Below are 13,528 nucleotides of genomic sequence, written 5' to 3'. Positions count from 1 at the left end.
GATTCAGTGACTTCTTTTTAAGCCTCTGTTTTGCTGCGCTTATAACTTCATACTAAAGGAAACCTATCCTTGGGCTGAATTTTCTTTATGCTTGCTCTCCTTTTCTCCCTTTCCCTTTCCTTTCCTATCTGTTAGATTAAACTTCACTGGTCATTTCAGACATGCATGAAAAGGCAACAGTCCTCACCAACTAAAATATTTTCACTTCTTTTTAATGTTTAGTCTACTAAGAAGAAAAGTTTAAAAAAAATTCAAAACCACACAGTGAATCTTTTCAAGAGAGAAGCATTGAATAAACTCTTAAAATAACAAGATATGCTGCAAGCATGCATGTCTGAAACGCTGGATCTTACGATAGGGCACAGGCTACACACAGTAAATTTGTTAGTAGGAGAAAACATTCTGCTGCATTTGCTACTCTGTGTAATTCCCAGGAACATGGTCTGGTTTGGGCAACCATCCCTCTTCCCAAATCATCCTAATCGCATTTAATTTACTGAGATTATTGCAGCAAATGGTCATATCCAAATGTTCTGTTCCAGTTTATGCAGGTTCTTAACCTGCTGATCAGTAATGAATTAAGCAATGTAACTAACAGATGCCACCTATAGTTTAATCCCTCTTTGTTTCTCACCCTCTCAAGTGGGGAATGCTGTGTGAGGTAAGCTATTTTACCTTGGGGGGAGCTGAGTTGTTTTTAAATCATACAAGCTTGTATGTACTTATGTTTAAGATGGCAGAACAAAAAAAGAGATGTTGCAGTTTGAGGGGAAGGTGGTAAGGTCTGCAGCAGGCCTTAGTTCCTATGGGAGTTTTTTCCACAGTTCAAACCACAGTAAGTGCTCTGAAGCAAAACATGCGAATTAAATGGATGATTTTTGAATATATGATCTATGGCAAATTCATAGTTACAGCTCCCCCGGAAACTGTAGCTCAGTCACATTGCACAATGTATATTAATGTACTAGAGTTAAGATCAGATAAAATTCTATATGTATTCAATACAGGTCAGTTAAAACAGCCTCTGGGATTCATAAACTCATCTTCTAACTTTGGTACACATAAAACCACAACTACTGTATTGCATGAAAGTATTTTCTTTTAAAACTTGTGATAGAGCTGTCTGGCTATCTAAGAATATCTATTTTCAGCCTTACATTAAATACTTGTTGATCCTTGGGGCCAATTTATACATTAAGAATGGACTCGGCCGCTGCCACACCTAAAATGGTGGTGTTTGTTTTGCCCCAGTGACTCAGAGCGGTTAAAGCAGACACTTGGGAATGAAGCACGTGCCTTTTTAAAAGCAGTTCAGCACTCTTGTATATGTAGTGGTACCCAATGCTGAGGACAGTGATGCACCTGAACTCCCCTTCCTGTGGTTTGGCAGGAGACTGTGGCTGCACAATGCGTGTGTGTCTCTCCATGGGGGATGTGGAATTCTGAGACCTCACAGAAGACAAAAAGTCATCAACACAGGTCACCTGATGGATAACAGCTCTTGGCGTAGGAGCACTTGTACAGGAATTGAAAAAACAGGCTCCAAGTGCTTCATTAGCCCCAGGAGTTGATGCTCCAAGCACCTCCTTCCCAGGTCATTCCCTAGCCTTCAGGTTGGAGATACACCTTTGAAAGGGCCATTTTTCACATTCTCCTGTGCCACTACAGAGCGTGATTTAGGAAATGGAAAATAAGGTAGTGGTAACCTCATCTCTAGCTAAATGAAGAAGTGGAATCCTCTGAGAGTGGGAGAGAGAGGCTGAGGCCTCTTTCTTGCCCTTCATTCTTAACTGCTCTTTTTGCATTAATTCATTTTGCATTCAAGAGTCATTGTACAAAGCACGTAAACAGCACTAAGGACAGGGCCACACACATTTTTGCAAATTCTAGCTGTCTCCTTGCTTAAATGAACATGTAGTTAATATATTCCCTGCATATGTTAGCATGGAATATCACAAACTGTTCTGTCATATATCTTTGCAATTTCCCCACTAAATCACCTCGACTGCTAGCATATGCTCATCATAAAGAACAACAAAACAGTTTTTTGATTATGCTATTTTAGAGATGTTATGAACCAAAGAGATAACCAAGAAATTCTGAAACTGAAATTTATATAAATTTCCAGTACAGTGCAACCTCAGATCTCCTCTTCTAGGTCATGTGTCGTCGTCCCCCCTCCTCAAATTTCCTAGTAAAACTCTATCCCAAACTGAAAAGGACTAGCTGAAACTGGCTGAAAACTAGCATACATTTTAATTTGTATACTATAAGGAAATGCTTTCTATTTTGGAAGCTAACTTCAATTGTTGTATGACTAGAAATGAATTAATAACATGCAGAATGAAACTCTGATCCTGTTGAAGTCATTGGAGTTTTGCTATTGACTTATAATACCATATTAATGATACAACTAACAAAAAACCCCCATTAATTAATATAATTTGTATTTTCAAAGTTATTTCACAGTTAGGGAGACTGGAATGTACAAATGTTTAAACTATTTTTAACAGTAATAACTTTCTCATCTATTTGTACCATACTATTACTAGAGATAACACATGGGGAATATGCCATCTAATCTATATTAAAGATAGGTATCTCACATGACCCACCACAGCATTCTAAATAATTAAGAGCGCTGCATGTTTTACTTTGTTCCAGTTTTCTGTTGGGTTCATTTGGCTGCGTGACATTAAGTCAAGGCCCTTTGACCTGCCAGCCAAGCAGCTTTCCTATTGGTTTCTGGAACTGAGGCAGCATCACTTTACTAGCCTATGAATTATACTTTCCCAGTCTGCTGGTTATTAACTTGGGACAATCACTTGATACACATCCAAAGCCACAGAACATCTGTTAAAATTTACATTCTTCCAGTGTAATGAACACATTTTCCTATAGCTGCACATACACTGCTTATCCATATGGGCTGTGATTTTGACCAGAACTACAGAGCTCCTCTGTGCCAAAACACATACACTGTATAAACAAACTTTTGAATGTATACAGAAATTTGGGGTGACATTGATTAAACAAACGTTATGAATATATCTCTTTTCCCTTCTCCTACCTGCTGCTGTGGATACATTCCAGGCTGATGTCCTCCATATGGTGGCTGTCCTGAGGGAGGTCCTTGTCCTGGATACTGCTGCCCATATGGTTCATGCCTAAAACAAAGCATTCAAATCAAAACTTAGAGCTGCTCGAACTTCCAAGGCACCAGGAAAAGCAAAGTACTCTGATGATCTTGCACCTTGAAGATATTTGCCATTTGGAAACAAGATGAAGGTACAGTGTGGTATGGTCCTGCACCTGATACAGTGAGCTCTGCTGGAGCTGGCAGTGGAAGGAAGGAGATAAAGCAGAGAGAAGAAAGGAGGAGCAGTGAAGATGCAGCAGAGATTTAGAGGTACAGCAAAGAGGTAAGAAAGGCAGCTGCAGCCGCTGGGAATCCATCTTAGGTGGAAGAGCATCTGATGCACAGCTCAAAGGTTGGAAATCAAAACTCTTGTGCTTTAACAAGTCTCCAAGCAAGCTACCTTCTGGATTATTTAAGAATATAATCAATAGTTAGCTGCTGATTTAAAGTGAAATCATGATTTTAGTCTGATGATAGTGACAGAAACTGAGTGCAAATTTCATTACAATATGTAACATCTAAATACATTACTATTGAGTAAAACCAGCACTCATAATTTTGCTAATGTTCATGTAATTTTTAATTAAAGCCACACAATGAAGCATACATGTAAGAGGCAGAGTTGCGTTGCACTTAGAAACTTACCTGTGGCCTTTAAGACCTCTGAGGAGCACTACTGTGCAACTGCAATATTTTTAGCACATCTGAATGAAATTTAGGTTGCTGAAATGAAGTACTTGGAAAGTATTAAGATTGATAAATGACACTATTGCAGACCAGTATGTCAGTAATTCCTCTCTGTACACTACCAGTGAGAACAGAACTACAATTCGAGTATAATTATGCAAGTAATACATCAGGGAGAGTCAGAGAAACAAAGGATTGGGGAGTCTTACATTTTAAAAGAATTAATGGGACCAAGTTTTTCCAAAAGCAGAGAAAACTCACGTTTTTTGAGAGCTGACCAGAGTGAAAGCAATAGCTATTCAGTATCTCCTAAAATCACGACGTGGATGGAGAGGAATTACCTAATGCCAGTTAAAAGAATTATCTACAGTTGTCCAAGATGGTCCATGCAATAGGATAAAACTGAGCCAAAGTACACGTGTGTTATACATAAGGGAACACCTTCTAAATGTTCAATTTGTTAGCCACGGGATAACCACAAGCCAGGTGAAGTTGTGGAAGCTTCAGCACTGGTGTTATTTAATGCTGCTCTGGAGCACATAGGCCTATAAAACGTGTTCTAGTTCAGTGCTGGCAGGTAGACACACAAGGTAGGATGTATACTCCTTTTCTAGCATCTCTGATTCTACGGCTACAAAAAGTCAACTGACTCACCCAAGCCTCCGCCCCCCCCCGGAAACTGAATCAATGTTAAAAGCCTAAATAAGAACAGACAAAACAGAACACACCACGAGGCCACATATTCTGTCTACGTGCTCTCACAGAGGCTGCTAGCACTCGTTAGGTGGTTATTGCAGATATTACAAACAGAGAAATCAGTGTTCACCTTTGCTGGCCAGGGTAACGATTAGGAGAGTACATGCTTGGGTCACTGTTTGAAGGCACCATGTTGCTTTGACCAGGTGGTCCCATACTGCCTTCAGGACCCAGCCCATGATCCGACCTAAAAAATGACAAAGGAAACCTCATTCTGTAAAAAGCACTTATTCTCCAAAATTGCCAACAAAATAAAACACGACACACCCTTTAAAGAAAACATTCTCTTGACCTATCACCTTCCACTGGAACCCTTACTCTCACCAACTCCCCAGCAACGTGACCTGCTGAACAACACGATTATACTCCTGTTACACTACACATCTACTACTTCAAATTATTGACTGAAAACTACTCTGCTGTTACACTTAAAAGACCCACACTGCACCACTGTGGCTACCATCGGAAAACAAAAAGTGAAGCTGGAGTACACAGCCTAATGGAAGTAAAAGCACGAATACAGCCAGAGCAGCAAAGCCTACTGCAATACTTAACAGAATCCAAACATTCCCAAACCATTCTGCTTGCTATACCAGCACTTAGACATCAGTGATTTTACTGATTTATTTTTTTTTCTTCCCAAAGCCTTTCTCGGGATAAACAAGAGAGAACCAAATTTATTTAGTGTACTTCACCGAAAGACAAACTTATGAGGGTCCTGATGGACAAACCACAAGGCTGGTGCCTCTACAGCTCAGACAACACACTCCGACTCTCCGAAGGCAATTCACTAACAGACCACAAACCAGACGTACTTCGGGCTGTGCGTTTTGCTTTCAATAAAAAGCCCACCAACAACTGTTTAGGTGAAAACGCGGCCAGAGGACTAACTCTAGTGCTACTTCATGCCATCACAGCCCAGCCCAGCCCAGCCACCAGCTGAAGGCAGCTGCCAAACACACCCACATGCTGATCTGATGCAGCCTGAGTGACTTCTAAGGTGTGACAGTGTCTCCTTACTAATTTCTGTGAACAGCTAAACCCAGTCATTACCACTGGTTTGACTCCCAGTGACATCGTAAGACGCTGTAGGAAATGCAGGCTGCTATGGTGCAATGGGAAAATGAGAAGGGGAGAGAGAGGATCATTTTTACTAAGAGGCTGTGCTTTTTCCTGAAGATTGACTCACCTCCTGTCATAGCCACTTCCATAAGAGAACTGCTGCCGCTGGCTCATGCTCATGTTGGACATTGCTCCAGATGGACTCTGGTTATACATATCTTGTATTCCACTGTTAGGCATTTGTCCAGGGGTCATGAAAGGCTCATTGCTTCCAGGCACTGCAACAGTAAGGGAAATTAAATATATTGTTCTGGGTGTTTGAAAATATCTTTCTATTAAATGATGTATTTTAAAACAACGTTCAGATCCCTAACACTGCCAAGGAGAATTAGGCGGTGTCTGACAAGCTCTCCAGGGTCTGATGGAAACACATGAAGCAGCACCACTACCAAGATGATGGTTATAACATTAAGGAGCTGCAGGTGTGGAAAGTAATCTCATCCTATGTAACTGAGCTCATCAGGCAGCTTCTTCCCTGTGGTCTTCATAGCTGACGATGAACTTGCTCCTGTTCTTTTCAACCCAAACAATGCTAAATATGAATGCCAACATAAACCTTGCAAAACAGATGAAAGCAAATCTCCTAGTGTGGATTACAAAGCTGCCAGAATCAGGCTCTTCTTCTTCCCATAAAGCCCTCATATACACATGTACACCACAATTTATTTACGGAAAGGATACTGTATCCTAATGGAGCTTCTCAAGCAGGATGGGCATATTCTACAGGTCCAAGAAAAGACACGTTGACCACTACTATCGGATATAAATCCCCAAGCAAACAGAGGAAGAGACTCTATCCTTTAGTCCCTCATAGTAGATACCGCAAAGAGACATTTCTGTTTTGAGAGGACAAACATGACATGTACGACAAAGTGCATTAAACCCACTTAATCTCACACGGATATAAAACCTAAAGTGAATCTAAGGCAGAGAGGGTTTTCCCTTCGTCCAACTGTGCTATGCTACTGTCCACAGTCCAGAGAAAAGAATTTAAAGGGAAGGTTTTAAAAAAAATCACATCAGCTTAACTATCTCTTTTAAAGCATCTTCTCACTTCACCACATCTTTCTTCCCCTGACTTCTGGACCTCTTCTTCCCATTCCTCCCTTTTGCTCCCTTTCAGTTTCCACTTTCTTAATTTGATCTCCTCCATCTGCTCTTCTCTTTGCAGACACTGTGAGCCCTGCCTGTGCTCTTTCCTCCCACTTTCCTATATACAAGGCACGGAAGATTGATTCATTTTAAGCACATTTTACAATATCCACAAAACGGTCTGTAGGTTAAGTGCCCAAAAGGACAAGAGTCAGGTTTGACATTAATTCTAATTTTTGCTTTCTAAAAATAAACAAACTTTGAGTGTGTTTATCACCTTTTGTCAGGGGTTGTCGAAGGGAGAAAAAAAAAGAGCTTTCCTATTCTCAAAAACACATAAACTGAGACAGAGAGCATTAGGAGACTTGCTTGGTTCTGCACAGTGAATTCCCAGTTCAGCCCTACTACAACCAGGCATGTTGCTTCACCACTTCACATTCTAACACTGAAGTCCAGCATCTGGTTTGCAGAGTAGCTGACCACCTTCAAGAAACATACGGTGCTGCACAAAATCTAACCCTATGAATTTATGCCATCTCCTGAAATGTATTCCTACAAGCATTTTTAGGATTCCGTTAAGTCTAAAATGAACAGTGTGACTCTGAGGCGCGAGAGTATGACCAGACCAGAATGAAACCCAATTGCACTGCACCTTTCTTTTCGCTTCAAGGATACCATTTCACCAATGGCAAAATCAGCAAAGTAAAAAAGCTCATTCTGACGACCAGAACATCTTGATTACATTGAAGTAGGAAGAACATTTAAGCTCCCACCAAAAAAATACCTTTTCTCATTCCACCGAAAGGATCTTTATTCGGCTCATATGGCATCCTTCCCATCATATCTGGCATGTTTATTCCCTGCTGGTATGGTGCATTTGGCGTCATGGAGTTTCGCTTTGGGAATGCTGAATCACTTACATCAGAAAAAGGATCATGCACACTAACTGCGCTGTTTCTAGCAGATGAGAAAAAGGAGGCATTAACATCATCATGTATTCATAAGAACTGTGAAAACAAACTGGACTATAACACACCTAGCCCGTGATGCTGTGGCAGTGATCAGTGCAGGACACATCTGAGGAAGATGAAAAAACTTTCACAATGGACAATCATTCAAAAACCTACCTATTTTTTCCCCTAAGCTTCTCTGGCTACTTACCTTAAAGAGCAGGGTTTTTAATCTAATTCAACTGTGCACATTGCTATTACTCATATAAAAGTCGAAACCCTTCTGAAATTTCACTAAGCTGTTTGCCTTACTACCCCAGAGAAGTGAGATCCACAGGTTAATTATATGCTGTGTCAAAGCAGCACGACTTTTTATCAGTTTCATATTTATTACCTTTCTAATCTACCAAGCATCCCATTGCTCTCCTACCAGAGGGAAGACTAAACAGCAACACTTGATTTACCTTCCGAATACCATTTACTGTTATGAAGAGGCACTAACCTTTATGGTTGTAGCCAGCTTTATTCTAAAGCCCTTAAAAATTTGGCTTGGGAAATGGAGTTTCCCTGATAACCATCAGATTTATTCTAATGCAAAAGAAAATTTTTTACATAGTGAAAGAAAACTCAATCTGAATGATTTAAAAAGGTTCTTGTTATCCTTACTGCAGTACTACAGATGGAGAAAAAAAGAACCTGTGAAGTTTGGAGTCACTCCATACATAGTTCAGAGCTCAGTTACATTCCTGCTGAAGACAAAAAGAACTTCTTTTGCTGGACTTCAGTGGGCGAAGGATCCTTAATGAATGGTGAGAAGGCTTCACTTCAGATTAAGCCGGTCTGTGTGCCTTACAGAGCACAGAATCGAAAGGGATCTCTTGGTCCACCCAGCTGAATCCTTTGCTATCTCAACCCTGTCACTATATACACTTTTCATAACCTGAATTTAAGTAACACCTTAAAACCACACATTCCTCCTTCCCGAGCATGAATGTCTGGACCCGTATACCAGAGGAGAACAGGGTAAAAAAGGAAAGGAAGGTTGTGGTTCTAAGCTGGTGCTACTGGGTTCCACCTTCCTCCCCACTCTTCACATACTCACATGCTCCCCTTTGCACTGGTTCTTGCCTGATCCTCCTCTGGTATTTAGAAAGCTAATGCAGCTCCTACTCCTTCCTCCCTTTCCCTCTCTCCCCTCCAAAAAGAAGTAATTTTCTGCTGCTTTTAAGGCTCTGTCTGGTTCACCACAGAATTAGATGAGTGCCCAAGCAGTTGGGAAAGTCTGGCTTAAACTGCTGTAGAACTACAGCCCAACAAAAAATGAAGCAAACCCCTTTTCATACCTGCCACCCTGCATAGGTGTCATCTGTCCATGAGGTGTTGATGCTGGTGTTGGGGGCTTCAAATCGCCTGGCACTTCTGTCATGGAATTACTACCAGTAGACTGTGGAGTCTGTGGGCCTTGCAAGGAACCAGAATTGGCTGGGAAATGAAAGAAAAAGGAAATATTAAAAGGAAGCAGTCAAATTCCTGTGGCAATAATAATCATCAAGGAGACAAACTGGTTCTTTCCCCCATGACCCTGCTTATACCATGCATGTCAGTACTTTATAACTTCCCCAGAATCCTCTGAGATCAGGATATGCTGTGCGGTAATAGACATCATCTTTCCTAGAACCATGAATTTAATCTGCTGCCTGAAGCAACATGAATAGAAATCATCTAGATGAAGGACCATTTAAATCAGAGGTCAGATACACAAAGTTAATTATCCACAGTTTATCACAGAGTAAATGAAGGTTGTTCTTCGGCACAACTTCTTTCTATAATCACTATCACAACACATACACTTATAAGGCAAATTTCAGCCAGAAGCTTCTCCTCACAAATTTAAACTGCTATATTAATATAAATTCATAATTTCATTTACCACTAAAAGGCAGACATTTCCATGGTGAGATATGGCAAATGATTAGTGGCACACTGCAACCCTGTGCCTTCTCTGAGACAGCATGGCAAAAGATTGTATTTAAGAAATGCAAAAGGCAATCTGGCATAAGAAGAAAGTGATCACTGAAAGCAGAACTTGAGCAGGAGGCTATAGCTAACACTCCTAATAAAACAGTAACAATAATTAACTGTTGGATCTGACTGTCCTTGCTTCATAAATTCTATCTGAGGAGAATTTGCAGGATTCAAATCTGTAGATGCAATTAGGAAAAAAAAATTACCAACAGAAAAAAATCACAAATCTGACAGACTCAGAAAGACATGGCTTTGTCTTGAGAGGTCCTTCTTTCTTACTAACTGTCATGTAAGCACTTTATAGTGCCTGACTATCTACATTCAACAACCAATTAACAAAACTTTATAAATTACTGTTAGACGGAAAACTGGAACAAGCAGTATGGGCTTTCCTTCTACACGTGAAAGAGAAAGTAGTTTATAATTGACTCAGAATCCTAGAACACTCATCATCTTGACAGGCAGAGCTTGTTTTTAACTGAAGAACACCTTTTTTTATACGTGTTTCATTTATATCTGTAACACATGTTCCACTATCTGGAAATCAGTCTCAGTAGCAAGTGCATACGTAAAATCCACGTTGTGTAGACCACATTGTTCCTTGTCCTCAGCTTTCTGAGGCGCGTTCGCATTATGCTCACGTAGAAATGAGGTTCAAAGAAAGTTTAAGAAAAGCTCTTTGATTGCATTAATACAGTAACAACATTTGCAACAACTAATGCTACAGCTGACTAAAGGCTTTAGTGCTATAATAAAACAAATCCATATGCTAATTAAAAAAATCATCATGTTCGCATAAAACTAGCCCTTTGTATATATGACCCCTGAGTGAGTCAGGATCATTCTCCTGCCCTTGAGCTTTAAATACAATTCTAGATTACTTCTAAAAAGCTTGGAAACATTTCTGAGCTAAGCCACACAATGTCACATACCATCTTGTTATATTAGAACCATGTAAGCAAACACCTCAGTGTACCCATATAGCTACTGTAACATACGATATTGCCTAACCCTGCATAGTTCTCTTACGGCAGGCTACTAAGCGGCAGTTTTCTTCCTTATCCTACCAGAGCAAGAACTTAATTCATATCTAAAGCAAACCTAAAGAAAACAAGTAAAATATTTTTTCAGTATTTATGGGCTGCATGAATATAGAATCTTTATTATGAATAACAGTGTGCTTTATATAATCTTCTTAGATAAGGGAAGGTTTAGAAGGAAAAAGATGATCTCCAACTGAGAAGCTGCAAGTCAAATTTCTGTCTGCTGCGTGATGGTTATACGGTTGGTTATTTTTCCCCCAACTCTTTCTAAATGACAGCTTATAAGCTGAAAAAATGGAAAGCAAACGCTATCTTGAGAAGTGCAAAGTTTCTGGTACTGCTTTGTTAATACACTTTGCTCTTGATCTCCATTGGGTCAGGGACACTTCTACAGAATAGGGACTGCAAGTGTTTCAATCTCTGGATTAGGTCATCAGCTACCAAGAAGAGCCCAAGTGTGGATATGACCTACAAGCAACTGCAAAGACAATTAGATCTATGTCATATACTCACCGGCCACTGAATAATTGACCTATATTTTAGTAATAGCATCCATGTAAATAGCACATTCCTTGGTAAGGAATAAGATAAGTACGTACTCTTACTGGTTACTGTTGGTAGAGCAGGTACAATTTTTTAAGCAACTTAACTTTTTCTTGTAGGATGTGATTTTCAGTAGCTTTGCCGAGCTTCAGTCAATCATCAGGAAGTCATCCTGTTGGATGTTGCCCTCAAGCTAATTTTGTTTTGGAACTTTTTGGCTGTAACTGGCCAGCTTTTTTTTTAAGAATATGTCTTTGAAAATATATGGTCCTCTTCTGTTGTCCCCAAAAGAGAAACACATACTTCCAAGCCAAGTATGTATTTGGTCACCTTTTTCACACACAGCACCAGTGGTCCCTTCTTTGTTTGAAGAGGAGACTTGGTGGTAAGGTTGGGGCTGTGCCTGTGACAGGTAAAGTAACTCTTGCTGTTCCAGTGTTTATTCTGACTTGGTTAAATAAATTGTGAAAAATACCTGTTTATATGTAGAGATTATTAGCTTGCTATACATTCTCTGCTTGGTTTTCTGACGTTCCTGTTTGTACTTATTTCAGGCTGGGTGCGAGCAGGACTCTCACTGTAATTCAGTCTTGAATGTGGAGCTGAGCACCAGAACCTGTAGCCAGCAAGCCACCTCACACGAGTTCTCATGGCTACAACTGGAGGTTGCCAAGCAAAGGCAAGGCAATAGGGTTTCTGACCATGAACAGAAAAGGAGGAGACTGACAAAAGGGACCGGGAACTGGGAAAGGAGATACGGATGCTGCTGAGATCAGATTATAGTCCGAGAAGTCTGAAGTTAGTTGTATGGTACTATAACACAGGGAACACCAATAAAGCCCAGAAAATGAACCTAGTGAGAGTTAAAGTACAGGGAAAGAACCATAAGCACATGGATAAAGAGAAAAAGAGTTCAATACTGGGCAAAGTCCAATACTGGGCATATGAGTGAAATTAAATTCTGCACAAGAGGTTCTTAGGTGTGTGTTCCTTTCCTCAAAGAGTCTGTTTAGAGATGCTGTTTTCTAGCTGTGCAAAACAGGTAGGGTAACAGATAAGATGATACAAAGGGCTATACATGGCAAAACTTAGAAAACTGGCACCCAGAATTAGGGCATACGCATGTTGTAAATTTTTTGGCAGCACAGTTCCTCTTCTGTAAATGGGAATCGTACTGCTTTCCCTCTCAGATGAGTATTACAAAGCCTGCAAGTGAGGATGAGAAAAACCAAGAAGTAAATTTATAACTCTCTGTTTGAGTCTGGTTGAAAACTGTGGCACAAGTAAGGGCTGTGTACTGAAAAGTGAGGATAACACAAAACACTGAATAGCTCCTCATTCACTGAGCGCTATTTATTCCCTGCACTGAACAACACAGACATTTCATGGAAAAAATTTCAATGTGACTGCATAATTAAGAATGTATTGCACAAGGAAACATAATTAAGGTTGCAAAGATTATATCTCACTTTTGGCATTTCCTAACCTTTAAGCACTTGACTTTGCGTCAAAGCAATATACTTCAAACCATTTTCGGATATAGTATGTGCACACACGTGCCTGCATGCACACATGTTAAATGCAAACTAGTTACGTTCCCTCACACATACATTTTACACACATTGCTATTAGCAATGTCTTCTAGTTAAAGAATATGAAAACAAGCCTCTTTTCTGTAAGAAAGTACCATATTCCTTTTTCAAGTTTCACCTTACATTTTACATTCGCTAAGCTGCTCTCTGAAATTTTTACATCTATCCTTGCAGGGGTTTTATTATGGTAGATGTTTAATTTTGATTGTGGACATCTTGAAATAGAATCCGTATCTTTTGAAGTGCTTCATAAGCTTCCTTCTTAAACAGAACTAAGAAGGAAAACAAACAACAATGTTCTTTCAGAATAGGTAACCTCAGCTTATGTGATTCTGCAGCTGACTTTGGGATGTCCAGGAAAAAACTTGTGTACATAGGTACTGAATTCTTCATCTCACACCCACATCTAAGCAACACTTGTCTTCAAAGTGTCGTAACAGATTTGTAAGAATATGCTTTTAACAATAGAAAATCCATCCAAAATGAAATAAAATTAACATTTTTGTCAGTGAGAAGGTGAGGTCCTACAAACTCTTCCATAGTTTACTCAACAGCATGCATTATTCTCACCAGCATGGA

General features: G+C 39.9%; 1 protein-coding gene across 9 annotated transcripts in view; it reads right to left on the bottom strand.

Moving 5' to 3' along the window:
- The window catches only part of ARID1B (AT-rich interaction domain 1B), a 336,190-nt gene that overhangs the window by 6,935 nt on the left and 315,727 nt on the right, over positions 1-13,528 (bottom strand). For all 9 annotated transcript variants that reach the window (XM_086461129.1, XM_086461132.1, XM_086461135.1 and 6 more), the window contains 4 exons: positions 9,090-9,228; positions 7,581-7,753; positions 5,772-5,922; positions 3,071-3,167 (listed from right to left, as the gene is read on the bottom strand). In XM_086461129.1, coding sequence (XP_086317255.1) covers positions 3,071-3,167; positions 5,772-5,922; positions 7,581-7,753; positions 9,090-9,228 — 560 coding nt within the window. The remainder of the gene's footprint in view (positions 1-3,070; positions 3,168-5,771; positions 5,923-7,580; positions 7,754-9,089; positions 9,229-13,528) is intronic.

This window comes from Leptosomus discolor, chromosome 2 (genome assembly GCF_034619465.1).
Source record: "Leptosomus discolor isolate bLepDis1 chromosome 2, bLepDis1.hap2, whole genome shotgun sequence".
NCBI classification, from domain to species: Eukaryota; Metazoa; Chordata; class Aves; order Leptosomiformes; family Leptosomidae; genus Leptosomus; species Leptosomus discolor.
Note: the sequence above shows the minus strand (reverse complement) of the source record. Positions and strands in the feature narration are given on the sequence as shown.